This window comes from Magnolia sinica, chromosome 17 (assembly GCF_029962835.1).
Source record: "Magnolia sinica isolate HGM2019 chromosome 17, MsV1, whole genome shotgun sequence".
In the NCBI taxonomy this organism is placed as follows: Eukaryota; Viridiplantae; Streptophyta; class Magnoliopsida; order Magnoliales; family Magnoliaceae; genus Magnolia; species Magnolia sinica.
The window spans coordinates 48,721,157-48,749,127 of NC_080589.1; the positions used below are offsets into that span (position 1 = coordinate 48,721,157).

At 40.5% G+C, this 27,971-nt stretch overlaps 1 protein-coding gene and 2 long non-coding RNA genes across 4 annotated transcripts; all 3 read left to right on the forward strand.

Moving 5' to 3' along the window:
• The first annotated feature begins 820 nt into the window (after positions 1-820).
• On the forward strand, positions 821-5,709 carry LOC131231069 (uncharacterized). 2 transcript variants are annotated; one of them, XR_009164181.1, is made up of 3 exons: positions 821-914; positions 1,375-1,418; positions 5,064-5,709. It is a non-coding gene; the product is annotated as an uncharacterized LOC131231069 (long non-coding RNA). The 2 variants fall into 2 exon arrangements; XR_009164180.1 differs by lacking the exon at positions 5,064-5,709 and adding an exon at positions 4,628-5,024.
• Positions 5,710-5,765: 56 nt separating this feature from the next.
• LOC131231124 (uncharacterized) lies at positions 5,766-7,020 on the forward strand. Its single transcript, XR_009164210.1, has 2 exons — positions 5,766-6,372; positions 6,483-7,020. It is a non-coding gene; the product is annotated as an uncharacterized LOC131231124 (long non-coding RNA).
• Positions 7,021-16,950: 9,930 nt separating this feature from the next.
• On the forward strand, positions 16,951-27,697 carry LOC131231632 (ABC transporter B family member 1). Its single transcript, XM_058227888.1, has 10 exons — positions 16,951-17,595; positions 17,681-17,735; positions 17,825-18,000; positions 18,092-18,292; positions 18,401-18,660; positions 18,750-19,066; positions 20,758-20,981; positions 23,579-23,952; positions 24,577-25,291; positions 26,202-27,697. The coding sequence occupies exons 1-10, from the start codon at positions 17,140-17,142 to the stop codon at positions 27,474-27,476; spliced, it is 4,053 nt and encodes a 1,350-aa protein (XP_058083871.1). The 5' UTR covers positions 16,951-17,139; the 3' UTR covers positions 27,477-27,697.
• The last annotated feature ends 274 nt before the right edge of the window (positions 27,698-27,971 follow it).

The following is a 27,971-nucleotide window of genomic DNA, read 5'->3' on the forward strand; positions in this document are numbered from 1 at the left end:
CATTGGATAATATTTTTTGATTTACTTTTTACTTTCTGTAAAGTAATTAAGTTTTTTTCCCCTTTTTTTTCTTTTTCTTTCTTTCTTACTTTTTTAAGTGTAAATACTTTTTGATCCTTTAGTGTGGTAATATAGAATTTTTCAAAGGATTTGATGCATCTTTGTTTTCTTTATACTCCATTTGGTTGATTATTTTGAGTTTTTGTAAAACGTAAAAAGAAAGAGCATTAGTCATACAAATTCTTTAGTCTTGCAAAATTGATGAGGAGTCAAGCTTTGTAAAACCTGATTTCATACCAAGATGCCTGTTTCGAGAGTTGACAGTGAGCAGCTTGAGTGTTCTCAGCAGCCATTACTTGAGAACAACTTCGGAACTGTTTTCTCAGCTTTGCCTCCTAGCTTCATTGAACTATTGACTGGCTGTTTGAATGAACATGAGAACAATGGTAAGATATGCAAACTATATTTACTAGTTTCTTTAGTATGACATTCTCTCTGTTTGTGTAGTTTTAAATTTTTAAACTTTTTTGGTTGCAGAGATGCATATCGGATTCTTCTTTTCATGGTATGTGAATTTCTTCCATTACTAGTTCTCTGCTTCTAATCTAAAGGTTGTGCCAAGATTGACCTAATTCTTTGTACATGGTATCAAGATGGTGGGATCCTTCTGTTGTATGGATTAGATCATACATATGTGCCATGCTGTCACATGTTTTGGTGTGAACATGACCTGACTGTGCTCATCTGTGGGCTTCGTAAAGCTCTTCCTCACTATTTGCTTCAAAAAGGAAAAAAGAAAAAGTTCAAAAAAAAAAGAACAAGCCATCATAGACATCGATTGTATCGCCAGTGGCACATGGATCAGATGGTAATTCGCCACCTGAAATTGCTGTCGAGATGCAGATGGATTCAAGGTATGAAGCCCAAACATCGAAAGATTTTTCTTCATCATCTTCTTCTTCTTCTACATTGGGTGAGTCTTTGAGAAGAAGGTTGAGTAGGAGTAGATCAGAATGCAGAGTGTTTCCTTCAGTCCATGTAAATGAGAATCATGGAATCATATGAGTTTCTATCCATTTGTGTATATGTGAGTGAGAGGCTGTAATTTACAAGTTAGAATGTCTATTTCATCAAGGGCTGTGATGCAGTGAGAGTGTATTGGTAGGGTGCAAGTGGCCCATCTTAGGACTGGATTTGGTTTGTAAAATTGATTTGAATGTACTAATAGCCTAGAATCCCTCGTGGATTTCTAGCCCTTGGTGAACTCTGTTTCTCGTCCCATGCGTCTTTTTTTTCCTTTTACATCATCATTACCTGTAATGTATCTTTGAATATCTTCTTGTGCTCACTAGTGTTGATGCTTGATTTCTTCAGGATCCTTTGCTAGGAGATTGGCGCAAGAATTTCCTATGTGGTAGGTACTTGCATAGAACTTCAGTTTAGTATACATTTGATACATTGAACATTGGTCTTGTGATCAACTTCCTTTGCTTAATTGTTGTAGGTTTTACTTCTGCTTTTCCTTCAAATGCTATTGAACTTGATTGATTTAATTGGAATGGTTTGCGGATACATTGGAAAGTTTGAGTAGATTAAGTTTTTGTAGGTGGCATCGAACACTCTTAACTATATGTATAAGCTGTTGGACAGAAATACGCTCTGTTTGATGAACAGTCTGGACACAAACATGTCCTGTTGGACAGAACTACACTCTGATTGATGAACAGTCTGGACACTTGACTGTTAGAAGTTGCCTACACTTCAGATTTTTAATCATTTTCCCTTTTCTTTTTTTAACCGCCTAAAATGTAGGCCACTAATCAAAGGGCTGCCCCACATCCACCTTTACTAAGTTGGCCCATCAGGACACTACTCATTCTTATTCTCATTACCTAAATTTCCTCAATAAACAGATGCGACAAATTCGCAAAAGAGGATTACAAGAAACTTAAAATCTAGCACAAAGGAACATTACTCCATCAAAGGGATTGATACTGCTTACAAATGTTCTGGTAGGGTTTCTATCTTATGTCAAAAATGGATACGGAAATTTCCTTGAAGACATTAAGATGGATATTTTGGACTCATTCACGGGGACTAGGTTCACCAGCAAGAGCTACAAATTCGATATTATCACATTCACTACTAGCCACATTGAAACGTAACTACCAGTGAATATTAAGTGAAAGTAAATGGCTGTTAGAAAGAACTAACATTGTGTATTTTCGGAACATGACATGAAATGTTTAGTGTCATGAAGAGTTAATTTTTATTTTTTATTTTTTACTTTCAATCACTATTTTTTTCTTTAAAAACCTTTTTAGAGGCCATTTTCTTAAGGCAATTGACTCTATCATGGCTTTATTATTATTATTTTATTTTATTTTATTTTTAACACAGTTAATTTACACCATGTCTTTCAAATCACATTTTCTTTTATTAGTTTCATTTAAGAGGATAGGCTGTTTTACAATGTTGGGCATGAGGCCCACCATTTGTGTGGCATCTAATTAACCTATCCAATAGGATTGCTCTATCATGAAATTAAACATTTGTGTAACATCTATGTAGTCTCTGCTTTCTATATAAACTGTAACAGAATCTGAACCAAAGCAAGAAAACAACCTTCTCTCTCTCTCTCTCTCACACATCTTTTACATACTTGTACAATGAGAGTATCAAACAGTTTACATGTTTGAGGGAGGTCGTTTAAATCCTTAGGAGTTTTTTTGCTATGGTCCCTTCCTGTGTACACTGCTGATATTCAAATAAAGCTAAAGAGATTGGAGCAGTTCTATAGTGGCAACAAAATGAGGTGTGTTTGCTGGCATAGTTAAAATTGGCTCTCAAAATCCGCATTGTGTGTTTTAAGGGCCTGTTTGGTTTATCCATGGCTTTATACATTTTCTTAGACTTTGTATTCCAGTTTCTAAGGGCCTGTTTGGTTGCCACTTAAAGATGTGTTTATTTCATTTTATTTAATCATGATTATGTATTAGAGATCTTATTCAATTGTAATTATGTATTAGAGATCAATTCTTTTGGTAGGGATTGAAAATAAAACCAACAACTTATAACTGTGGTCTCTAATACATAATTAAAAATAAAACCACAATCATGTAAATGGTCTTCGGACTTGCTCCAATGGCTAATGTTGTAGCTTCTTTCGGTTGTTTCCAATTTGTGTTTTCCTATGAAAAATTGGCAATTCTATGCCCTATAGCCTATGGACCTTCAAATCCTATGGTTAAGGAATTCCACTCCCACTATGGAATATTACATGGAACTTTGTTGATAATTTTTACATCTTGTATCAGTTTCAGGTGTCAACCTTGTTAACCTTAAATCAGAGGCCTAGATCTTCCATTCGTTTAGTCATGGGCCCGGCATAGATCCTGCCTACTTTGATCTCATTGGAAGTAAGTCATAGTTCAAGGCCTTCCTCAAGATCCTAAACATTGGTTCGACCTTTGATGATCTAGGACTGACCCACATCCTTAGATAGCCTGGTGCAATTGCTCCATGGAAAAGATAGATGGCAAAGGACTTGTTCCTGGGCAGAACTATGGTCCCCTGCCTTGGCTTGGCAATGGGTCTGGTTCATGTTCATGCTAACTAGCAATGGCTTGGCTTGGCTTTGGTGTAGAAAGTTCCGTGTGCTAACAAGGAAGCCCATGTCTTGGTTGCACTCTGTCCTCTATTTATTTGTCTTTATTATTTATGAAATGTTTATTTTTCTGACCTGATTACAATTTAAAAATATATATATATTTTTTTGAATGGTGATAATTTCAAATATACTTCCTAATTGACAAAACAACTAGTTGTTTTCCAAGTCCAACATCCATATGAATTTTCTTTAGCATTTCCTTGACTAATATAGCTCCAAAAATATTCCTTACTGCAATATGTACTAGATTGTTATTTCTGCACAGGTATGTATTTGCTTTTGTGTTTCCAACTATCTATAAAGAATGGAAATGCTTCCTTAACTCTTCTTAATATGAAAATGCCATGTTTTCCTTTGTTTCTGATGTTATGGGATGAAATAGTCTAGTATGTTTCCCCAATAAATTCAATTTATATTGTTTTCAATTGGCACCTGTCTACCTAGTATCATTGGTAGTCAGGTGGTCTGGGATCTGGCATTTAAAAGAGATCTTGCAGATGATGAATTTGATGAAATGCACTAACAATCTACATTCAATGGAGAAAAAGATTTGGTAGTTAGGATCTTCTAATTAGGGAGATTTTTTAAAAAATTTTTTTTTTAAAAAAATTTCATCCATGATGGTGGGCATCAGATCAATGGCATGGATGAACTAGTGATGAGCCCTAAATTTACAGATTAGGAACCAAACAAGGAAGTTTCATGTTGGTGACAAACATGGAACTCGGCATTTAAAAAATGATATTTAAAATCCTGCCAAAGTATAATTATATTAGTAAATAAAAATTTACTAAAATACCTTTAAAATAGTAAGGCCCTATTTGGTAGAAACCTAAAAATGAGCTCATCTCATGTTAGTGCTGATTGACATGTTAGATTTTATATCAGTTTTCCTCCAACTTTTTAATAAACTCAGATGTTTGTGGTGTATTGTCTTACAATGTCTACAAAATGTAGGTTAATCTGTCTACTGGTCAAATGATAGATTTGATACCTTGATGCTTACCAAACGCAGCCAATAGGCACAATCAGTGGAAGGGACTATTTATTAGGTTGGATTGGGAAGGAAACTTCCCAACTTCCGTCACAGACCCTTAGCCCATGGGTAAGGTTGGCATGTGCTTTCACCTATGCCTGGTGTTTACTATCCCCCATACAGAATGGGATTCATCCTATGCTTGGTAACTCCTCCTCTCCATTCTTGGCATTTGGTGGGTTTTAATAGGGAAAGCATGAACATACCCCGATATTCCAACAGATGAGCAATCCCAATCATGATCTCTTGTTCTTAGAAATGGCCATTTTATGCATGCAATCTTGAAATTACAATAAAAATAAAAATAAAAATAAATAAATAAATAAATGATGATCCCCCCAAATTTTGATTCTACAGTTTTGCTAGAGTTTTATAGACCTTGGTGTGCAAGAAACTAGCACCAATCTTAATTGAAGTTGCAGTCTCATTTAAATCTAATGAGGACGTGATCATTACAAAATGCTCCTCTGATTAAGGTAGCCACTTTCACCCACCATACACATTTCTGGGTGGTATTACCTAATCTCTTTTTGAAATAACTTGTGTTCTTTGGTCACTTTGCTTCAATTGTTGGTGTGAAGTAGCTCAGATCCTTCTTTCCAAATGGTGAATTACTTTGTGCTGGGCCTTCAGACTATAGTTATTCTAAATGCCTTTTGCATTATTGCATCTGCGGCAACTTTTCTGCTCCCTTTGTTTCAATGAATTTTACTTGGTTTGTTCTTTGCCTTCAGGTATTATGGACTGAGTCAGCCACACAGTCCCAATCTATGAAGGTTATGCTCATAGATCTCAGAAGAAACATAATGAATCACCATCATCAACATCATCTAAAGCTATCTATCTATATTATTCTAAAACATATCCCTGCTAATGCAGACTGTAAACTGAAGATTTGTGATTTTGGGCTTGCATGTGTATCATTCAATGATGCTCCATCAGCTATTTTCTGGATTGTATGTTGCTCTTCCGTGTTGTGTTTGATGCCTGTTATTTGCAGCTTCTGACCATGATGTGGTTAGCAATATCAGTGTCATTTTGTTTTCCTTACAAGTTGTAACCCATTGCCATTTTGTTGATTGTTCCAGTGCTTTCTCATATGGCTTTTGGATGTCACCTAATCTCTATTTGTTTTTTGTCATTGCTGTAGAGAATTTTCGAGCACTTTGCACAGGTAAGCCAACACTGTCTGTCATTTTAAGTGTTAGGTTATTCCTTAAGTTTATGTTACACTGATGCAAATACTCAGATTTGGACTTCTTTTCTCATTACAAGAAGTTTGTACTGAAAGCATTGTTGATATTGAAAATAGTCAGTTGTAATCAGGGTTCAAATTATCATTTGAACACCATACAATTTTTTTTGCAATACATTACCAATACCAGCACAATTCAATTTTATCATATTGCCCCATGGGTGTGTCACAATGCATTCTTACAATACATTCTGCTATTTTGAGCCTTGGTTGCAATATGTGAACTGATGTTAACTGTAATACTGAGACTCTTAGTTGCACTATCCTTCTAAACATGTGCTACTCCCACTTCAAATCAATAATTCCGCTATTTTGAGCCTTGGTTGCAATATGTGAATGGAAAAATCACTTTATTTTTGGCCCAAGGGAGCCATTTCTCATTTTCTTGTTGTCTTGCAAACTAAATTAGTAGTGCACAATATGTAAATGTGGGTGTGATATTTGCAGATTGGGTTTAGGACGGTAGAGACCATTAAAATTTCTGTTTCTGCCATTCTGCAACTGGAAGCCTAAGAGGAGAGATTCATCTTGTGGTTTGCAATTCTAATTTCTGCCTGATAATCCATACTTAGCGAGACTTCTTTATGGTTTATTAAATCTAAACTGTCCGCTTTATTCTGTTGCTCGATTGCTTGCTGAATTGAAATTCTAATTCCTTGTGGTAAATGGTAATTTCCCAGAGATCTGTCAATATTGGGAGTATTTTTAATGTTTCCTTGGTAAATGGTAAATGGTAATTTCCCAAGAGATCTGTCAATATTGGGAGTATTTTTAATGTTTCCTTGGTAAATGGTAAATGGTAATTTCCCAAGAGATCTAAACTGTCTGCGAACATTCCAGAAGAACCGATCAAATAGATAGATGAAAGAAAGGAACCCACAGCTTCCGCCCAAGTGCAGACTCTGCATTCCATTTAGTGTGTTCCAATGCTATTTTTATTTCTGATATCTGTGTCAATGTGCATATGGGTGTGTTGGTATGTGGCTGTAAGTATCTAATGCTTTGACAATGGTTTGAGAGAAATGAAACTGAAAGTGCTTTGCAAGGTGTCTTGTAGCATATCATTGAGTTGCAAATTCATATGATTATTACAATGTATGTGAACTGGGTGATTTTAAACTGAAATGTACACACAGATCACACCCTTATCGACATATTTGTAGATTGAAATTCTTTACCTATCCAAAGATTGTGCATTCGATGGTACATTATTATCTGTTTGAGTCAATGTGTGCTGCATGTAGATTTTTTGAGTATGGAGCATCATACGCACCCTGAGTATCATATATCTCCTAACAAGTGAAATAGAGAAATGATCCATTGCTATCAAAGTAGAATAACTTATATTACTCTTAGTTGCACTGGGTCACTTGAATAGCACAATTCATCGATCTAAGCTGTTCATTTGATCAATCACATATTCAATGAGCTACTATGCAAAAATCACAATTACAAACCTTGCTGGGAGCAAAACTCTAGTTCTGCCTATGCTTGCATTTAACGTCATCAATGGAGGATCACAATTTCGCGAACCTTGCTGGGAACAAAACTCAGTATGCATCTTCTTCTTCTTTTCTTTTTTCTTTTTTTTTTTCTTTTTTTCTTTTTAAAATTTTTTTATTTTAATCCCGAAATGGTTTCACTATCAACCTGAAATTTGCATCAACCTAAAGTTTAGTTGGGTTGGGTTGGGTTGCATATAGAGGAAGTGCAATGACAGGGTTGCGTTCCACACAACAATGGTAGCAGATTTTCTATACATTAAATACCATTGAAAATCCTTTTGCAGATTTTCTAAGGAACAATGGAACAATGGAAGTTGTTGTTCCAAACTGACAGTTGTTGTTTAAATATATCTTAATGTTGTTGTTGTATAGAACAATGGTAGCAGATTTTTGAAGTGTGTGGAATAGTTGTTGGGGTATGAAGGGTTTAGTTGAACAGTTGGTGAAGGGTTTTGTAGATTTTCAGAGAGAGATTTGAATTCAGCTTTGTTCTTTTGCTCTTTTTTCTTGAATTTGAGGTTGGGAGTTTGGAATTTCAGGTCCTTGGGGAGAGCGATGGATTTCGATGTGATCGTTAGTCTTTCTTCATGAACTGGAAGTGGGTATTTGGAATTATAGTTTTCTTTTTTTCCAACAAAGATTTGAATTTTAGATGTGTTGCTCTTTCCATGTGAATCTGATTTTCTTCTAACATCTTTCTTACTGCAGATGAGGTGTTAAGAAGCCTCAAATCATGGAAAATTCTGTCACGATCTTGTTAAATGCAGGTCTTGGGATGGCCATGTTCCAAGTGGGTCCATTGCATTTTTAGCTCAATCTTCAAAACACACACAAACACATTTTCAGCCTCTTTACATATAATGTCATAACATGCAATTTCTTCCATTTTGTATGATGAAATTGATTTTCAGCCATGTGCAGTAAGCTTTCGGATCAAAGCAAAGCTGAGAATATATACGGTGTTAGTTCATGGCAAATTGATAACCAGTAGAGGGCATCCATGGAGTTTTCACTTGCAATTGTTGAGAAGCTATTTGGCTACGAGAAGGCATTGGATCTTGCTGCTAATGAGAACTTTAAATAGACATATAACTACTATGTGAATGGAAATAATGATTGTATATGATTAAATGAATGAATGATTTTGTTTGATTGAATGAATGAGTTATTTTATTTGATTGAATGAATGAATGATTTAGCCATGAAGTATTTATCTATTTTAGCTTATATGAGTTATCAGGGTGTGCTACAATGGTGAGAGTTGCCATTATATCTGAATTTTATTTATTAAAATAGGCATTAGCTACGAATATTAACTGTAGCCCTTTAAGTGAAAACTATAGCTCTTGCTAATTTTAGCCTTTTGCTACGGTTCTCATGCTACTTTTAGCTATAGATATAATCCATACCTGTATATTATTTAGATATACGTAAAACATTGCTACACATCTAGTCAAAGTTGGTTTAACCCGACAAGTTCCCGAAAGAAGAGATTTTTCTCCTCTCTTTCTCAATTTCCCGCCTGCGCACATTTAAAACAAAAATCGTTTGTTGTGATTGATCATGGCCCACCATCTGTGATCACATGCGTGATCCAAACTGTCCATCTTACTCAGACTGAGTTTTCAATAAAACCCCAGAGCTTTCACACGTCGATGCACATGTGTGTGCACACAGTGTCAAAGGAAATATGCTAGTGCGGGAGAATCGTTTTCGAAATTAGAAACTCCAATCTCTCCTTAGCTAGCAATCTAGATGCCTCCATTTTTCTCCATCCCAACCATCCAATTCGAGCATTCACACCCCTCGCATCTTAGCCTTATGATCTAGGGCTTCTCCTGCAAAACAAGATGAGCTGGCAGAAAGAATCTTTCCATTTCATGCACTAGAGAAATCCCAACCGTCCGTGACCTTCTAGAAGACCTTAGGGAGCATCCTGTACGTTAGTTTTAGGGTGTCTCGTAGCCTCATTCGTAGCTTTCATGAGTTCTCATGTGGGATCTTATTGACTCGCATAAAAATCAACTATACTAAAAAATCTCGCACATCTCTGAGATGTTGATGAGAGTTCTCCGATTTGTGGGCCCCACAGTGATGAGTGAACAAATCCTCACCATTCACACATTGTGGATCATAAGATGAATCACTTGGTTCCAATTTTCCATTATTGGGGATATCATCTTCCTCATTTAACTAGAAAACCCATCATCTTCTAGTGGACCCCATTTCTTGATCAAAGACGTCCATCGGGAGGCCCATGGCTTCTGAAAATCATCCCCAGCATTTGTTGATAGCCATGCAGTCAGATCTAGATGCATCACCTGAAATTTTAACAAAGGATATCCCAAGTTTATACTCAACTGATCCTAACTAATCTATGGACTAGTTGGTTTCAAATCCTCTAGAATAGGATTAATGAAACCTATAAAGAACCCTTTCTCTTGATTCTCTTCAAGCCTCCCCCGCTACCCCCATTCCATTCCCATCTCTCTCTCTCTCTCTCTCTCTCTCTCTCTCTCTCTCATAAGACAGCCACCAGCCGCCCACCGCCCGACACCCACCGACCCTCGCTAGCCGCGGCTCCACCTCACTCAACTGGCAGCCATGGTCTCTCTCTCTCTCTCTCTCTCTCTCTCTCTCTCTCTGGTTCTCCACCTCACCCAAAACCGTAGAGCCGATCAGGATCCGAACCGGTTTCTACGATCCAATTCTGGTTCCGTTATAGGGTACAAACGGTCCAATTCTAGTTCCGATTTTCCTAGAATCGTTAGGAACGGTTCGATTATGATTTCGCCCCAGAACTGAACCGAACCGACCCATGTACATCCCTACCTACAACCTATCCCAAATGAGAGAAATGAGTTGCATTTTATAGATAACATTGATGGCTTACATGACAATTCACATCTCTCGATGTGTCTTTTAGGTGACAAGTGTAGTAATGTTGATGGAAAACTTTGGACACCAATGGGAATCCAATTCTCATTGGTGTATCTTATACCATTTTTTGAGATGTTTTTGCCACATCAGCTATCAGGATGCCATGTGATAGCTCCTGGTGGGCCATAGTGACCAACAAGGATCGGATTCTTGGTGGTACTTTTTTTTTTGACACTTGGCTAACTCTAAAAAGGTATAAGGATGCTCTCTATTTGACCCGTTTAATTTTACAATGCATACTTCAGTCAATCTGAAATTTACTTTAAAGTTTGATTTGGTTGTGAGAAGTGATCTCTTAACTTAGGTAGGGTGTCAATCTTCTTATCATAGGGTTCCTTTTTCTTTTTCTTTTTCTTTTTTTTTTAAACCTTCAATTACCAGCATTCTAAGGGACTCGATTGTGTCACCAGTGCTAATGAAAATGGGCAAGGTGCAAGTGGTTCCATCTTTTTCATTTTAACTTTCTCTTACCCCTTTTTAAGGGATTTGTTTGTGCACTAAGCACTAATGAAAAAGCATCATGTGAGAAAATAGTGGAAGGACCACGAGAGTAATGTTAAGATTCTTCACCAGTGCTAATGGAAATGGGCCAGGTGGGAGTGGCTCCACCTTTTTCATGCAACACATCTAACGGCAATGTGCCACCAATGAAAAAGCATCACGTGTGTGTGTTAGACGGGGGATTCACAATGAAAAGTCGAAAAAGTTAAGATTCTTTATGGAATAATAATTTTTACCTTTGCACCTTTTCACCTTGGTATAGCACCTTAAAAGCACGCAAGGCACATTTTTACTAGGGTCCAGCTGGACGCGATCCGGCTTCCTTTTCAAGCATCTAGAGTGTGATGCGTGCGTCGTGCGTGTACCATTGTGTACATCTCCCACAGGTTACACGCGCATACTGTACTGTACTTATTCCTTCCTTAATCAATGTATTTAGACTCTCTTTCTCACTTTATTCGAAGAGAATCACAGTAAATGGGTAATAATAAAAAAATTCCTAGTGGTTGGATGATCTTAACTTCTAGAATAGAAGACTTCTTTCCAACAACCATGTCTTCTCTTCCTGTAGCTTTCCTGTTATGACCATCAAACTTTTGGGGCTTTCTAAATGTGGCCCACTAGCGATGGGCCTGTGACATAACTTGTACAGATCACATACATATATAGAAACTGATTGCCTGTGGCACCACTTGTCCCAAGCTCTGTGGGGCCCAACGTGATGTATGTGTTATATCCACACCGTCCATCCGTTTTGGCAGCTCATTTTAAGGGAAGAGCCCAAAATTGATGAAGATCCAACCCTCAAGTGGACCACACCACAGAAAACAGTGGGGATTGAATACCTTCCATTGAAAACTTTCTAGGCCCACCGTGATGTTTTATTTTCCATCCAACCTGTTCATAAGGCCACGCAGACATGGATTAAGGCAAAACACAAGTATAAACTTGATTCAAAACTTCTGTACTCCCCAAAAAGTTTTCAATTGTAGGCATTCGATCCCCACTGCTTTCTATGGTGTGGTCCACTTGAGCTTTGGATCTCCATCGTTTTTTGTATCATGCCTAAAATGAGCTGGAAAAACGAATGGACAGCGTGGATAAAACACATACATAACGGTGGGCCCCACAAGGTTTGGGGCAAGTCGTGCCAGGGGCCATCCGCTTCCCATACAGATCTTGTGGAGTGGTTGGGATACGTATTTGAGTTGGCATGTAGAAACCATTTCTCATTTTTTGAGCCTTACCACAAAGAGCCAACACAACACGTGTGGTACACCTCATGTGTGACTGGACCGTTAGGCCAGAGGCACCGTGTTGTGGCCCGCATAATTTACGGGTTGGATCCATCACACGTGTGCTAACGTGTAGGTGTGCGGTTGATATTTGCATAATCATTAATCTTTAATCTCACGGGATGTCGTTCCCACTTCTGTTTATTTTAAATGATTTAGCTTTGCCCCAGTTGCGAGTCCAGATCTAACGTGTGCAGCTGCTGAATGAAGCCTACATGCTGAGTGGTCCAACGATCTGAACCGTTCATCTTGTGAAACATATGATATATGGGCCACTGAAGGAAATATTTTCTGATTAGATTACTAAAACTGTCACTATCTGTACACGAATTTAAAACAACGAGAAGAAAATTTTCAATGAATCGTATTGAGATAACGGGCGGTACTGAGGAAAATCAAAGGATAGAATCATCACTAAAGCATGATTATGGGATAATAGATTTCTTACGGTAGTATATAGAAGACGGACGGTTTATATTATCGGACCATCTCAGAATGTGGGCCCCAGTGGGTGGAGGCACACGCTAGATTCTGCGTCGTGAAAAGGAAAAACGAACGGGCGCGGATTGGGTGCAACCCCCAACAGGAACTGGCTAGAGACGGACGGTCATGTCAGGGTTCCGTGGGTCCCACTGTGATGTATATGTTTTATCCGGACTGTCCACATATTTTGAAAGATCATTTTAGATCAGTAGCCTAAAAATGAGGCGGATGAAAGGCTCAAATGAACCACACAGAGGAAGCAATGGGGATTGATCTCCTACCGTTGAAATATTCGCAGGCCTAACGTGATGTTTATTCACCATCCAACGTGTTCATAAGGTTACATAGACCTTTATGAAGGGAAATAATAAGTATCGGGTTGATCTGGAACTTCTTTGGCCCTAAAAAATTTTCAACAGTAGGCTTTCAATCCCCACTACTTCCTGTAACGTGGTCCACTTAAGCTTTCAATTTGCCTCATTTTTTGGCTCTTAACCTAAAATAATCTTTCAAAATGTATGGACGGCGTGGATTAAACATATATATCAATTTGGGCTCCACAAAGCCCCTGACAGGACTGTCAGTCTCTATCTAGGTACTGGTGGCGGTAGTACCCAATCCGCGCCCAAAACGAACTCATGTTTTGCTACCATCCGAGATGAGAAATAACATGGCTACGCTCTCGCGTGAGATCAAAGAACCTTTTTCGGTCCTGACATGTTGAAACTTGAGAAAGATCTGGTCCATTCATCATGTGTAGCCCACTTAGAACATTCCCTGGCAATAACAACGCAAATCTATTAACTTCTGGCATAAGAAGCATTCATCATATTAAGATTATGGCCCACCGATCACGTGGGGCCACCTAAAGCATTATCTGGCAGAACAACGACCCAGATTGGGTACTACCCCGCCGGACCTAGCTAGAGACGGACGGTCCTAACAAGGGCTCCACGGGGCCTACTATGATGTATGTGTTTTATCCACACCATTCATCAACTTTGACAGATCATTTTAGGGCATACGCCGTGAATCACAGCACAAAACGCATTAGTAGCATTAACCCTCACCGTTAAAATCTTTTTTCAACAGCAACCATTCAATGGTGTGGTTTACTTAAGACTTCCATCTTTGTGCCTTTTTTGAGCTCATGCCTTAAAATAATATCTCAAAATAAATAGACAGGATAGATAAAACAAATATATCCAGGTGGGTTTCAGATAGCCCCTGCTAGGGTCGTCCTTCTCTAGATAGGCCCAGGTGGGGTGGAAAAACGAATTGGCTACTCCCCCTCCACCAGCGAATGGCTGGTGATCGGTGCTCTATGAGCCCCACCATGATGTATGTGTTTCATCCATGCGGTCTATCTATTTTCTTAGATCATTTTATGTTACGATACAAAAAATGAGATATATCTCAATCTCAAGTGGACCACATTACAAGAAACAGTGTTGAATGAATGTCGACCATTAAAAACTTTACGGGGTCATAAAAGTTTTGGATCAAGCTGATATTTGTTTATGACCTAATCAATAGATTATATGTCAAATGAACAGTACAGTGGGCCTTAGCCTTAGGAGGATTTTAATGGTGGATATCCAATCACTATTTATTTTCCTGTGGTGTGGTCCACCTGAGATTTATATCCCTCTCATTTTTTGGATCAATCCCTAAGGGCCTGTTTGGCCAGGCAAATCTCACGGTATTAGGAGGGATGGGATCGGAAATATCCTATGCGTGACGAGCCAAACAGATCCGGTGAACTTGTCCCTGGACATGAGCAATCCCATGGATCTTAAGACAATCCATTGACATCACCATCATTACCTTAAAATTCATCCTATCCCTTGATTGGATGGATTGGAAGGTAAAATTCCGAGATATGCACGGCGTGCCAAACAGACCCGGTGAACTTGTCCCGGGATATAAGCAATCCCATGGATCATAAAGACAATCCACTGACACCACCATCGTTACCTTAAAATTGATCCCATCCCTCTTAATATCATGTGATCTGCCCGGCCAAACAGGCCCTAAAATGATCAGTAAAAATTGATGCACGGAATGGATGAAATACAAATCATGGTCGGGCCCACATAGCACCGACCACCAGCCACCCGGCTGGTGGCAGGGGGAGTAGCCAATCCGCTCCCTAAATCAACGAATCCAGTTTTGGCATGGGCCCACTTTAGAACAGCTCAGATATCGTACACATGCACGGGCCCACTTTAGAACAGCTCTGTTTTGCATGGTAAAGCGAGAGAGAGAGAGAGAGAGAGAGAGAGAGAGCGAAAGAGCGCCGGATTTGAAGGAAAGAGTGAGAGACAGTGAAGGACGGTGAGTGGTTGAATACGGAGTTCAACACTACTGCAGTTTTACTTGCAGAGGAAGCCAGAAATAACTAATAAAAAAGAAATTTGGTACTATGTGTCAGATCCATGTAACATAAACACACACTGATTTAGTGTCCAAATATCATACATTTTATAGTTTAATCTGTCCAATTAGTTTTCCACACTGTAGATAATTGATAAATTGTAAATCACATTAAATATATACCATAGTTGTCAGATTAATAAACTTAAACGGACAGTAAAAATGAAACAGATGATGCAATTGTAATTCAATAAATATTTATATTTAAAAAATAAACTTTTTTAACCATAAACTCTATAAAGTAGTCCCACAAATATTTACGGTTTGGATTGAAATATTATTTTATATTCTAGATATGGGTTAGCTGCATATGTATGGACAATGTACTCCGGATGCGCATCAGATTTATCGAATAAAAATTTACCGTTATTTAATATCAATCAGGTCTACCGAATGGAGGCTCGCGCGAATGACGTGGAGAAGCATGACAATATGTCATACTTGTGCAACAATGGAGCTTTTTAAGAAAAGTGAGGCCCAGTAGGTTTATCAAGTGGGCCAAAACCTTCACAATGAACATGAACCGTTGATCTTATTTTCTGACCATCTATTTTTATCGTACAAGTTAAATGGTTTTACCATCCGAAAATTTATCAATGAGATACATTAATTGTATTTCGACCGATTAACGTTCGTGATCTCAAACATGTGGCGTAGTATATTACATGTGCCGTGAAGTCCCATGTCCTTCTCACGCGATTACTTCATGAGTGATTACTTCATGAGAAAAACCTACATCCTGTGGTAAATTTCTGTAGGTTGTACACACCCACTCAGAAATTGTCCTAGAAACATACGTATGATTCAAATCAAACGGTCAAAGCTACATGAACCACATTATAATAGTGATAAAAGAAAACCCACGATGAATAGATATTATAACCATCCGATCATTGGACAGCAAACGGACGGCGTGGATTAAAACTTTAAGTCAAAGGATAAAATGCAATATCTATTTTAATCTCGCTACTGTGGGTCCCGTGATCTGGACTGTTTAATTTGAGATACCATCCATCAAATGCAAAACAGAAAAGTGCATGTGCATGAAAAATCACACTCTGCACATCTACCGAAAAAATCAAATCACGCACATTCATACTCTGGCAGAGTGTGATGGATGATACACAGGACTTTGAAATCACCGAAAATTTAAGTAAAATAATTCTAATTAAACCATCTAAATTATGAATCGCATGTTTAGATGTATGATGAACGGAAAAATAAGATTACTTGATTACCTGACAACATGAGTGGTGGACAGTTATTTGAAATAAATGAAAAATATCCAACGGTTTTCGTTCAACAAATAGGTGTCAAGGAATCAAATCAGTGGTTGGGATTTCTTAACCAATATGATGTGGAGATTATGATTTTAGGGACAGTGGGTTGCATAATTTATTCTTTATAATTTGAATTATTAATATATGCCAATTGTAAAATCTCTGAGCGCCTGAGTATCAAGCGTCATACTCTGCCAGAGTTTAAAACATCACACCCAGTTTCTGCATCAGATCCACCAGCCCTGCTTTTGCTCAAGAAAATCCCCTTCCCAACTTTCAAGTTTTCACACTTCCGCTTTGTCGGGCAACCAAACGCACCCCAGCTTCTCTCTCCTCTCTCTCTCTCTAACGCACCCCAGCTTCTCTCTCTTCTCTCTCTCTCTAACGCGCTCTCTCTCTCTCTCTCTCTCTCTCCACCCCAGGATTTTAGTCCTCCCCACCTCAGTTTTTAGCTCTCTCTCCCTCTCTCCACCCCAGTTTTTAGTTCTCTCTCTAACCCAGTTTTTAGTTCTCTCTCTCTCTCTCTCTCTCTCTCTCTCTCTTGTAAAAGGGGGAGGAAAACAACAACTATGTTATAAGAGAGGAGAAGAAGACGACGACCCAGTAAAAAAAGAGAGAAAAGGAAAAGGAAAAGCTCATTAAAAAGACAAAAAAAAAAAAAGGAAAAAGAATAGGAGGGAGAGAGAGAGAGAGAGAGAGAGAGAGAGAGAGAGAGAGAGAGAGAGAGAGAATTTTGCAATGTCACAAGATTCTCAAGAGATAAAGACGGTAGAGCAGTGGAAATGGTCCGAAATGCAAGGCCTTGAACTTATTTCCTCTTCTTCATCTACTCCTACCTCTCATTCTCTTATATTTAAGCAAGACAAGCATCCCCCAATTCAAGAAGTAGAAGCAGAGATGGAAAACACTACTCCTGCTTCTTCTTCTTCTCCTGCTGCTGCTTCTTCTACTCCCCCAAATCCCCCCAATGGTAAGAACGACGAGAAACCTTCCCCATCGCCTCCTTCTTCCGGCTTCTCCGAGCTCTTTCGCTTCGCAGACAGCCTCGATTACCTCCTGATGTCTATTGGGACTGCTGGGGCCATCGTCCATGGCTGCTCCCTCCCTATCTTCCTCCGCTTCTTCGCCGATCTCGTCAATTCCTTTGGCTCCAACTCAAACAATCCCGACAAGATGATGCAGGAAGTCCTCAAGGTACTCTTTCTCTACATTTCAATTTCCACCCAATTCTAACTTCAGTTACAGAATTCAATCTTCTTCTCCTCTCATTACTTTCCAGTATGCATTCTACTTTCTGGTGGTCGGCGCCGCGATCTGGGCGTCTTCTTGGGCAGGTGGGTGCTTCTGAAGAATAACCCATCTCAGTTTTTCTTTGATTTTTGATTTTTTAAAAGGCAGTTTGATTGAATTCATGTGCTTGCAGAGATTTCATGCTGGATGTGGACGGGCGAACGGCAATCAACCAAATTGAGAATCAGATTCCTCGAAGCTGCTCTGAATCAGGACGTGCAGTACTTCGACACAGACGTCCGGACGTCGGACATCGTCTTCGCCATCAACAGCGACGCCGTCATGGTTCAGGACGCCATCAGCGAGAAAGTACTGAATTCGATTCAACCCAGTCTCATGCTTGCCGGATTTATAGCCATTCAATCTCTTTTTCTTAATCAATTTCCATTCATTCTTGCAGTTGGGTAATTTCATCCATTACATGGCGACGTTCGTCTCTGGTTTTGTCGTCGGCTTCACCGCCGTGTGGCAGCTGGCGCTCGTAACACTCGCAGTAGTCCCACTCATCGCCGTGATTGGAGCGATCCACACCACCACATTGGCCAAGCTCACTTCCAAGAGCCAGCAAGCCCTCTCAGAAGCTGGAAATATAGCAGAACAGGTAAAGGAAGAAAACAGATTGAAAACAGAATTACGCTGCTTTCCCTCTCTTTCGTGCATTTCTCGATTTTCTGCATTTAGGTCTCTGATTCCATGAGCTGAATTGCAGACATTAGCCCAAATCCGAACGGTTCTATCATATGTGGGTGAATCCAGAGCGTTGCAGGCTTACTCGGCCGCGCTACAGGTGGCTCAAAGGATCGGTTACAAGAGTGGATTCGCAAAGGGAATTGGATTGGGATCGACTTACTTTACAGTCTTCTGTTGCTATGCATTGCTGCTCTGGTACGGCGGATATCTCGTTCGGCACCATTACACCAACGGCGGGCTTGCCATAGCTACCATGTTCTCCGTTATGATAGGCGGATTGTAAGATAATTCTCTCTTTTATAGATTGAATTAGAGTATCTGGTTTTCAAAATTATCTTCTCCAATGTTGAATTTCTTTGATTTTGCAGGGCTTTAGGACAATCAGCTCCAAGCATGACTGCATTTGCTAAGGCGAAGGTTGCAGCTGCGAAGATCTTCCGCACCATTGATCACAAGCCAGGGATAGATCGAAACAGCGAAACGGGCATAGAATTGAGTTCTGTAACGGGTCACGTTGAGCTGAAGAACGTCGATTTTTCATACCCGTCGAGGCAAGAGGTTCGGATCCTTAGCAATTTTTCTCTGAATGTGCCAGCGGGGAAGACCATAGCTTTGGTGGGCAGCAGTGGCTCTGGTAAGAGCACTGTTGTTTCCCTCATTGAAAGATTCTATGATCCCACTTCAGGTAATTACAACAAGCAGCAATCTTTTCAATTTCTTTTTTACTAGTTATTTTTACAGAAACCCAATTACAGTATATTTCATGGGTAGTTTTCATTTATGGTATTTACCTGTTTTTCTTTCAACTAATTAAAGAAAGGGGAAGAAGAAAAAAAAAAGGCATTTCAAATGTTCATGTGTATTAAGCTAATTCAGTAAACAAACAAGTAGATTAACCAAATCATGCTATTAAAAAAAAAAAACATTTTGAAATTCTGTTAAAATTTTCATTTTTCCTTGTATTCTCTGTTGGGTTTTCATTGAATGGAATGTACAAGGTAGAGTCATCAATGAAACGGTGGATCAACATAAACACCATTGGTTTTTTAGGAAACATTTACACATGTTACATTGAATTCTCTTTCTTTCAATGCTCTAGTTTCAGTAAATACCTATGATTTTTAGGAAACATTTACACTTCTGACATTGGGTTGTCTTTCTTTCAATGTTCCCATATGAGCAAATGAAAATAATGCCATTATAACACCTATTTAATGCCCAAAAAAAGGGAACACTTAGGACCTGTCTGGGAGACACCTAAAAATGAGTTCATCTCATTTTAGCTAATTATAATTATGTTTTAGAGATCATGATTGTTGGTTATCAAGAGTACTTTTCAATCCTTTCCAGCAAAAAATGTCATCTCTAATACATAAATTACTGTTAACATGAACCCATGATGTATTAGAGATCAAGATCTATAATACATAATCATTGTTTACCAAAATGTCGATTGACTAATTTTTAAGCATTAACTAACCATAGATTAACTTTTTATTGGAGTTTGTAATTTGAGGTTTGCTTGAATACATCTCAATGTACTGCAATATGATACATTGGGACTTCAACCTTTGGACATGGGTCATATGATCCAATCTCACCCTATATGACAGAAAACCAGCAAATAAAAAGGTCTCAATTAGGTCATTTGAACCCTTTAGGTATTCCCATACAAGCAAAACCCTATCAATTTAACAGTTTGGATCATTGCAAAAAAACCCAAATCCAACAATACATTTAGATGCATTTAACCCCTTTTAATTTTTTTTCTTAAAATTCTGGTAAATGTAGCATTATGATTGTAATTGCTCTACGAGAAACGAGAAAAAGAAAAAAGACAAAAAAAAAAAAGAGTTATTTGATACTCTAGCTGTGTATGACACTTGACACACAGGCACTTAGAAATATTACACGTCATATATTTCCCCAAATTAAACTGAGGAATCCAGTACTCAAATTACCAACCAAAAACTAGATTGGTTGAACAATCCTATCCTCTGATTTGCTGAAAATACTTGTTTGTTGAAAGAAGACCGTTGGATATTTTCCATTTTTGCTGTCCAATAATGTCCATTAATCTGACAATAAGATGATCAAATAAGCGTAATTTTTTGTTCATAATTTACAACATTTTATTAAAATTACTTATACCATATTGCCAATTTCTAACTCCGAGTATCATCCATCGTAGTACCAGAGTAAAAAAGGCCATCTTGAACAAACTTCAAATTGCATTTATACAATGTGGGGGCCATGGAAATTGGGTAGGAACGCTATCTGACCACACACGCACCCCAAATCCGTGCATTGATTGATGATAGCAACTGAGAAAGATTTTTATTTTATTTTATTTTTTTTGGTGCGTGTACAATACAGGTCAGGTGCTCCTTGATGGGCAGGACATAAGGACACTGAAGCTACGATGGTTGAGACAACAGATAGGTTTGGTTAGCCAAGAGCCAGCTCTTTTCGCAACAACCATCAAAGAAAACATGCTTTTGGGAAGGGCAGATGCTACCCAGATAGAGATTGAAGAAGCTGCGCGTGTAGCCAATGCTCATTCCTTCATCATAAAGCTTCCTGATGGCTATGATACTCAGGTCTGTAATCCACCTTCCCCTCTCCACAATCTCTCTCGTGCATTTATAGAATGATTGCCTGCCGGTGTACCGAATCATGCTAGTCCGCGAACTATGTTACTAATGGGGCTTTGGAGGGACATCCCCTTGTATTGGATGGGTCCCCCACTAACCAACGGTGGACCCTTTGCTTCTTTCGGTGGGAACCGCACGCGTGCTACCTACATTTATTTTTAGAGGTCTCGAGTCCATCCGTGTACTACAAGTTACTGTCCGTCACGTGGATAACTTCCAACCTTTCATATCTGTGTAAAATCTAACCCGTCCAATAGGTTGGCCACATCATGAGGTTGCCATTAACAAATCTCAGCCATATCCGATCATGGATCGTCCTACACTTGTATTTTTTTATTTTTCAATGGGTATATTTTTGCTTTCAATGGTGTGGCCAATCTGATGAGTAAACAGTACTCATTTTTTCTCTAGATGATCCTCATGGTGGGGCCGACATATTGGAAGGTTTGGATGTCAGATGTACGTAGCATGTAAGTTATCTGTTGGGTGGACCATAACTTCTGCTCGAATCGGTTGGACCTGGCGCACAGGACAACCTCTTTATTCGGTAGGTTTCATATTACCAAACTTTTCTTTTGTAGTCCGCGGACTACCGAAGCGAGCTCTAGATTTGCTAGTTGGGGGAGGGTATGAATGATTTCGATCGTATAAAGATTTATAAATCCCACCATGAATAGGACAGGCAAAAGTATGAGTTGCCAAAGAAAAGACCTTATCTATTTGATCTACACGCAATAAAATCACAGAACAGTCAATGTCTTACCTTCAATTACATTTTCGGAAGATAGCATCATGCATGAAGAAAATGGGGACCGTCTATTCCTTATCCCATGGTGGGGCCCACCTTCTGAAGTGGTCCTTAAGCTGATACACAAGGCCCTGCTTCTGGACCACAATTTCACTTCAGTAGCCCGACGTCTACATGTCTTCTATATCCTCACAGTTGGACAAAAATGCCCTTGCAGTAGGGAGCTAAATGCCAATACATCGTGGTTTTCCTGAAAAAATATCTTCAAACCTCTTGACTATTTACAATGACGAAAATGCCTCTGATCTGGACCGTAAGATGCAAGTGACATCCAAGGTCATTTTCGTCGTATGTGAGGTTTCAATCCACAAACGGCGGACAAAAGCGCATCGCACGTGCCAACTTGGCACTTTTGCAGAGCACTTGGGTCGATTGACAGCTGGTCCCCCAGTGCTTGTGTCTCGTTCTCAAAATCGATCTTAGCCGTGCAACACATGCTTGTTGAATGTAGACCGTTGGTTATCATTTTCTTAACCGTACACATCACAGTACGTGTGGCTGGATTTTAGGGTCAAGATACATTCACCTACATGATGAAGGTCCAGGAATCCGTGTACATGTGCCACGTCAGCACTTACAATGGATAGGGCATTATGCGATTCTTCTACGGCCAGGGGTAGACATTGCGCACTCGGGTTGTTGGGCCAAAGCACTAAAACGATCATCGTTTTTTTTCAGTGAATGGACGGCTAAAAATGATTTCAAAAATAACAATTTTTTATAGGAGCCTGTTGTTTGGTCAACTAACAGTAACCGACCGTTTTATTAAAGTCGTGGAAGTGACGGTGGTGATTAGTCAACTCAAAATGACCACATGCTCTCAGTCAAACCTCTGATTGCTCCCATATCTTTACTTATTTCCAACCAATAAAGGCCCTTGGATTCCCTCTCAAAGACTTTCTTTCAAGTCTATTAATCTAACACAATACACGTGGCACATGTCTACTGATCAGGCCATTCATCACGAGTCCATCATAGGCATGCTGATTGGGTGATCCTCACCATATGATCAGACCCTCCGTTCATCAATCAAATCTAACACCATACACGTGGCACATGTCTACTGATCAGGCTATTCATCAAGGGTCCATCATAGGCATGCTGATTGGGTGATCCTCACCATAAGATCAGACCCTCCATTCATCATTCAAATCTAACACCATACACGTGGCACATGTCTACTGATCAGGCCATTCATCAAGAGTCCATTATAGGCATGCTGATTGGTTGATCCTCACCATCTGATCAGACCCTTCATTCATCAGTCAACATTTGCAGAGAAGATAATCTGATAGGCATGATTTTGGGCTATGATCCAACCATCAAGATTCCATCGTAGGTGTGCTGATCCAGTCATCCTCAGTCTGATCAGACCCTCCATTCATTGGCCAACTTTGAACGGATAGGATCATCCAATCGGCATGATTAATATGACCCGCCATCAAGAGTCCATCACTGGCATGCTGATCCAGTGATCCTCGCCGTCTGATGAGACCTTCCATTCACAGACCAACAAGTGCACGGATTGGATCATCTGATCAGCACAGTATTGGATATGAACAATCCATGGTGGGCCTCTGAACAAGGCTACAATGTTAAAATTTTGGCAGAGGATTAATCCAATCTGCAAGAAGATGTGAAATTTGTTCTTGTGATAGAGAATTTTCCCAGGTGGGAAATGTTGTTGCAATGCTTGTAAATGAACGGTCCAGATTGATGGATTGGGCCATTGCAGGTTGGGGAGAGAGGATTGCAATTGTCGGGTGGACAGAAGCAGAGGATTGCAATCGCGCGGGCCATGCTCAAGAACCCGGCCATCCTGCTACTGGACGAGGCGACGAGTGCTCTCGATTCAGAATCAGAGAAGCTGGTGCAGGAGGCCCTTGATCGTTTCATGATAGGGAGGACGACCCTCGTGATTGCCCACCGCCTGTCCACCATCCGCAAGGCGGACCTTGTCGCCGTCCTCCAACAGGGGAGCGTCTCCGAGATCGGGACCCATGACGACCTCATCGCCAAGGGGGACAATGGACTCTATGCCAAGCTTATCAGAATGCAAGAGATGGCCCACGAAGCAGCTCTCAATAATGCAAGAAAGAGTAGTGCCAGGTACTCAATTCCCTTGCTTGATCTCATTACTTTTATTTAAGGAAGAAAAAAATCAATCTTGATCAGACGGTTGTAAATGCATGGCCCGCCTTTGGAAACTGTTCAATCAATGGTCTGTTTGAGATTCAATGATCAATACTCTAAAAGGCCAATCTTCATCTTGGAGCAGTGTAAAATATAAGACCATTAAATTTTTGTAAATTGCTATTTTAAGTTTTTTAAAAATGGGCATGTTTGGTTACACTGAATTTTACGAAATATCAGAAAATTTGCATTGATTAGACTGATTAGTTATGAAATTTCATGATATTTAGCACAACCAAATGCACCCATTGTTAGTAAAAGAGGTAAATCATCTTATTGAATATGGTTTGATCAGTCCAGTTGCGTATCCATCTCGACCCTCTGATCAATTGGCCAGGTTCCCAGATGTTTGTAACTGTCCATTTCATTGATTTCTCCGTGGAATGATCAACAAAATGTAGAATCTATGAGTGGCCTATTGATCAGTCCTGTAGAATATATGCATGAAGCTGTTCCTCTGTAGCAAAACAGAATTCAATCTACAACTGCAATCATCATATAACATCTGCTAATCTATGATCCTAAATCCTCCGTTTTCAGGCCTTCGAGTGCCAGGAACTCCGTCAGCTCGCCAATCATCGGCCGCAACTCTTCCTACGGACGATCGCCATACTCACGCCGGCTCTCCGACTTCTCTACCTCTGACTTCAGTCTCTCCCTCGATGCCTCCCACCCAAGCTACCGCCTTGAGAAGCTTGCCTTCAAAGACCAGGCCAGCTCCTTCTGGCGCCTCGCCAAGATGAACTCCCCTGAGTGGGCCTATGCTCTCATTGGCTCTGTGGGGTCTGTTGTCTGTGGGTCGATAAGTGCCCTCTTTGCCTACGTCCTCAGCGCTGTCCTAAGCATCTACTACAACCAAGACCATGCATACATGAGGAGGGAGATTGGCAAGTACTGCTTCCTACTGATCGGAGTATCATCGGCAGCACTCCTATTCAACACACTCCAGCATCTGTTCTGGGATGTTGTCGGCGAGAACCTCACGAAGCGAGTGAGGGAGAAGATGCTTGCAGCAGTTCTGCGTAATGAGGTGGCGTGGTTCGACCGTGAGGAGAATGAGAGTGCAAGGATCGCGGCCCGCTTGGCATTGGATGCAAACAACGTGCGGTCTGCGATAGGGGACCGAATATCTGTGATAATGCAGAACTCAGCTCTCATGCTTGTTGCTTGCACTGCTGGGTTCGTCTTGCAGTGGCGCCTTGCGCTGGTGCTTGTTGCCGTCTTTCCTATCGTGGTTGCTGCCACTGTGTTGCAGGTATGTCTTTTAACCAAATTGCTTACATTGGTAATGCAGACACCAAACATCAGTGTATTTTCTCACCAATGCACGTTTGGATGCTCTCCAATTCTCAATTTGGGGGATTGATCTTTTCCCCATGCTGTCATTGTCTCTGTTTCTAGTACAACATGAAACAGTCCAACTTCAATTTCCTGCGCCAGTTGATCGGAAACGTTGAATGATGCTCGATTGGATAAATCTAGATTGTTCGACAAGTGGGCCATGGTTCAGTGATCCAAACAGTTGAAAAAATGGGCTCCAATGGACCAAAAATCACCCAAATGATAAAATCCTAGCCCTTCAATTGGTGGCCAGCAAATGCAACATAGCAACTTTTCCCTTCCAACTGTAAAAGAGTAGAACATAAATGGCTATGTGATGTAGAGCGGGTCGCGGACAGTTTCATGGCCAAGATGGATGAAAAGGCTTGATCGGAAGCAGAAGTGATCCAGATCGTCTAGACCTTGAAACGGACGTATCTCACAAAATGGAATGAGTTATTCAATGTGCCATGTATGATTTTGGGGTAGGACGAGCTACTTTAGCCACCCAATCCCGCTATGCAAGGTTGCGCACACCAAAGTTGTGAGATTCCACCATATCGACGGTTGAATTTTCGTTTTATTTCCATTTTTACTATTTATAATAAGTTTTAGTTTGATTATAATTGTTCATACGTTGGGCTGCAGGAGATGTGTCCAACATGAAAAGTGCTTAGAATATTTATGAGAGTAGTAGACTCTCCTTAATGCAGAATGAGGTTTCCGCGCTTTCCAAACTCCACCCATTTACCATTTGAAGTGGGAGCAATACATTTTCACCTCGAATTGTAATTTAGGTGGACGCCCAAACGCCCCTTAACATAGCTTTGATGTTTTATGTCCAGAAAATGTTCCTGAAAGGCTTCTCCGGCGACTTAGAAGCTACCCATGCCAAGGCCACTCAGCTAGCCAGCGAAGCTGTCGCCAATGTCCGAACAGTCGCGGCATTCAATTCCGAGTCAAAAATCGTAGGACTCTTCACCTCCAACCTCGAAGCTCCACTGCGTCGCTGCTTCTGGAAGGGACAGATCGCTGGCAGCGGCTTCGGTGTAGCCCAGTTCTTGCTCTACGCCTCCTATTCCCTCGGCCTATGGTACGCGTCCTGGCTCGTCAAACACGGAATCTCCGATTTCTCCAAGACAATCCGCGTCTTCATGGTCCTCATGGTCTCCGCCAATGGCGCCGCCGAGACACTAACACTAGCTCCCGACTTCATAAAAGGCGGCCGTGCCATGCGGTCTGTCTTCGACCTCTTAGACCGCAGAACTGAAATAGACCCAGACGATCCTGACACAACTCCCGTCCCTGACCGACTCCGTGGAGATGTCGAATTCAAACATGTAGACTTCTCCTACCCATCACGCCCAGACATACCCATCTTCCGTGACCTCACCCTCCGAGCCCGAGCTGGCAAGACGCTCGCCCTCGTGGGTCCGAGCGGGTGCGGGAAAAGCTCAGTCATTGCACTTGTACAACGATTCTACGAGCCATCATCTGGGAGAGTACTCATAGACGGAAAGGACATACGTAAATACAACCTCAAATCGCTACGGCGGCACGTAGCGATGGTCCCACAGGAGCCGTGCCTATTCGCAGCAACCATACATGATAACATTGCATATGGAGCTGAGTCTGCAACAGAAGCTGAGGTGATCCAGGCAGCTACGTTGGCAAATGCACACAAGTTCATTTCAGCCCTGCCTGACGGGTACCGCACGTGGGTCGGAGAGAGGGGTGTGCAGCTATCAGGAGGCCAGCGGCAGAGGATTGCCATAGCACGTGCTTTCGTGAAGAAAGCCGAGTTGTTGCTGCTCGACGAGGCGACGAGTGCGCTGGATGCTGAGTCAGAACGGTGCGTGCAGGAGGCGCTTGAGCGCGCGTCGTCAGGACGGACGACTATCGTTGTCGCACATAGGCTTTCGACGGTCAGGAATGCTCACGTGATTGCCGTGATTGACGATGGGAAGGTGGCAGAGCAAGGATCGCATTCGCATCTTTTGAACCATCATCCTGACGGCTGTTACGCACGGATGATACAGTTGCAGAGGTTCACGCACGTGCCGGCGTCGGGTGCTGGGTCGTCTACACGTGCGAAGGAGGAGGATGGGGAACAGAAATAACTGGAATTCCTTTGTTCCTTTTTTGGGTTCGTGTTATTTTTGTTTGGGCAATACGGCGTATGTGTAATATAATTGATATATGCATGTTTTGGTTATGTCTTTTGTGGAGAGAGAAGACGTCCTCTTGAATTCAAATAGCTTTCTGCTTATTTGTTTCTTCGGGGCTATGCTAATCCATCTTTGATCTATGTGAAATGACAAAAGGGACTCGTTTTTTGTTCTTTTTTTTGTGTTTTTTTTAAAAAAAAAAAATTAATATAGAACTTCTAGCATAGTCTTTAGTTTTCACAAAGTGGGCGAATCAGAAGTATAAGCTGATTGCAGCGAGAATTACGGATCTCACATGGTCACACATGACACTCGTGTTGAAATTTGTGGGTTTAGACAGTTTTGATGAACATGAAGAGCGACTAATGAGCCCCGTTTGAATGTGCTTATACATGAATAAGTGAGATTTAATTGACTAGGGTTTCTCCCATTTGAGAGAGTATGGAG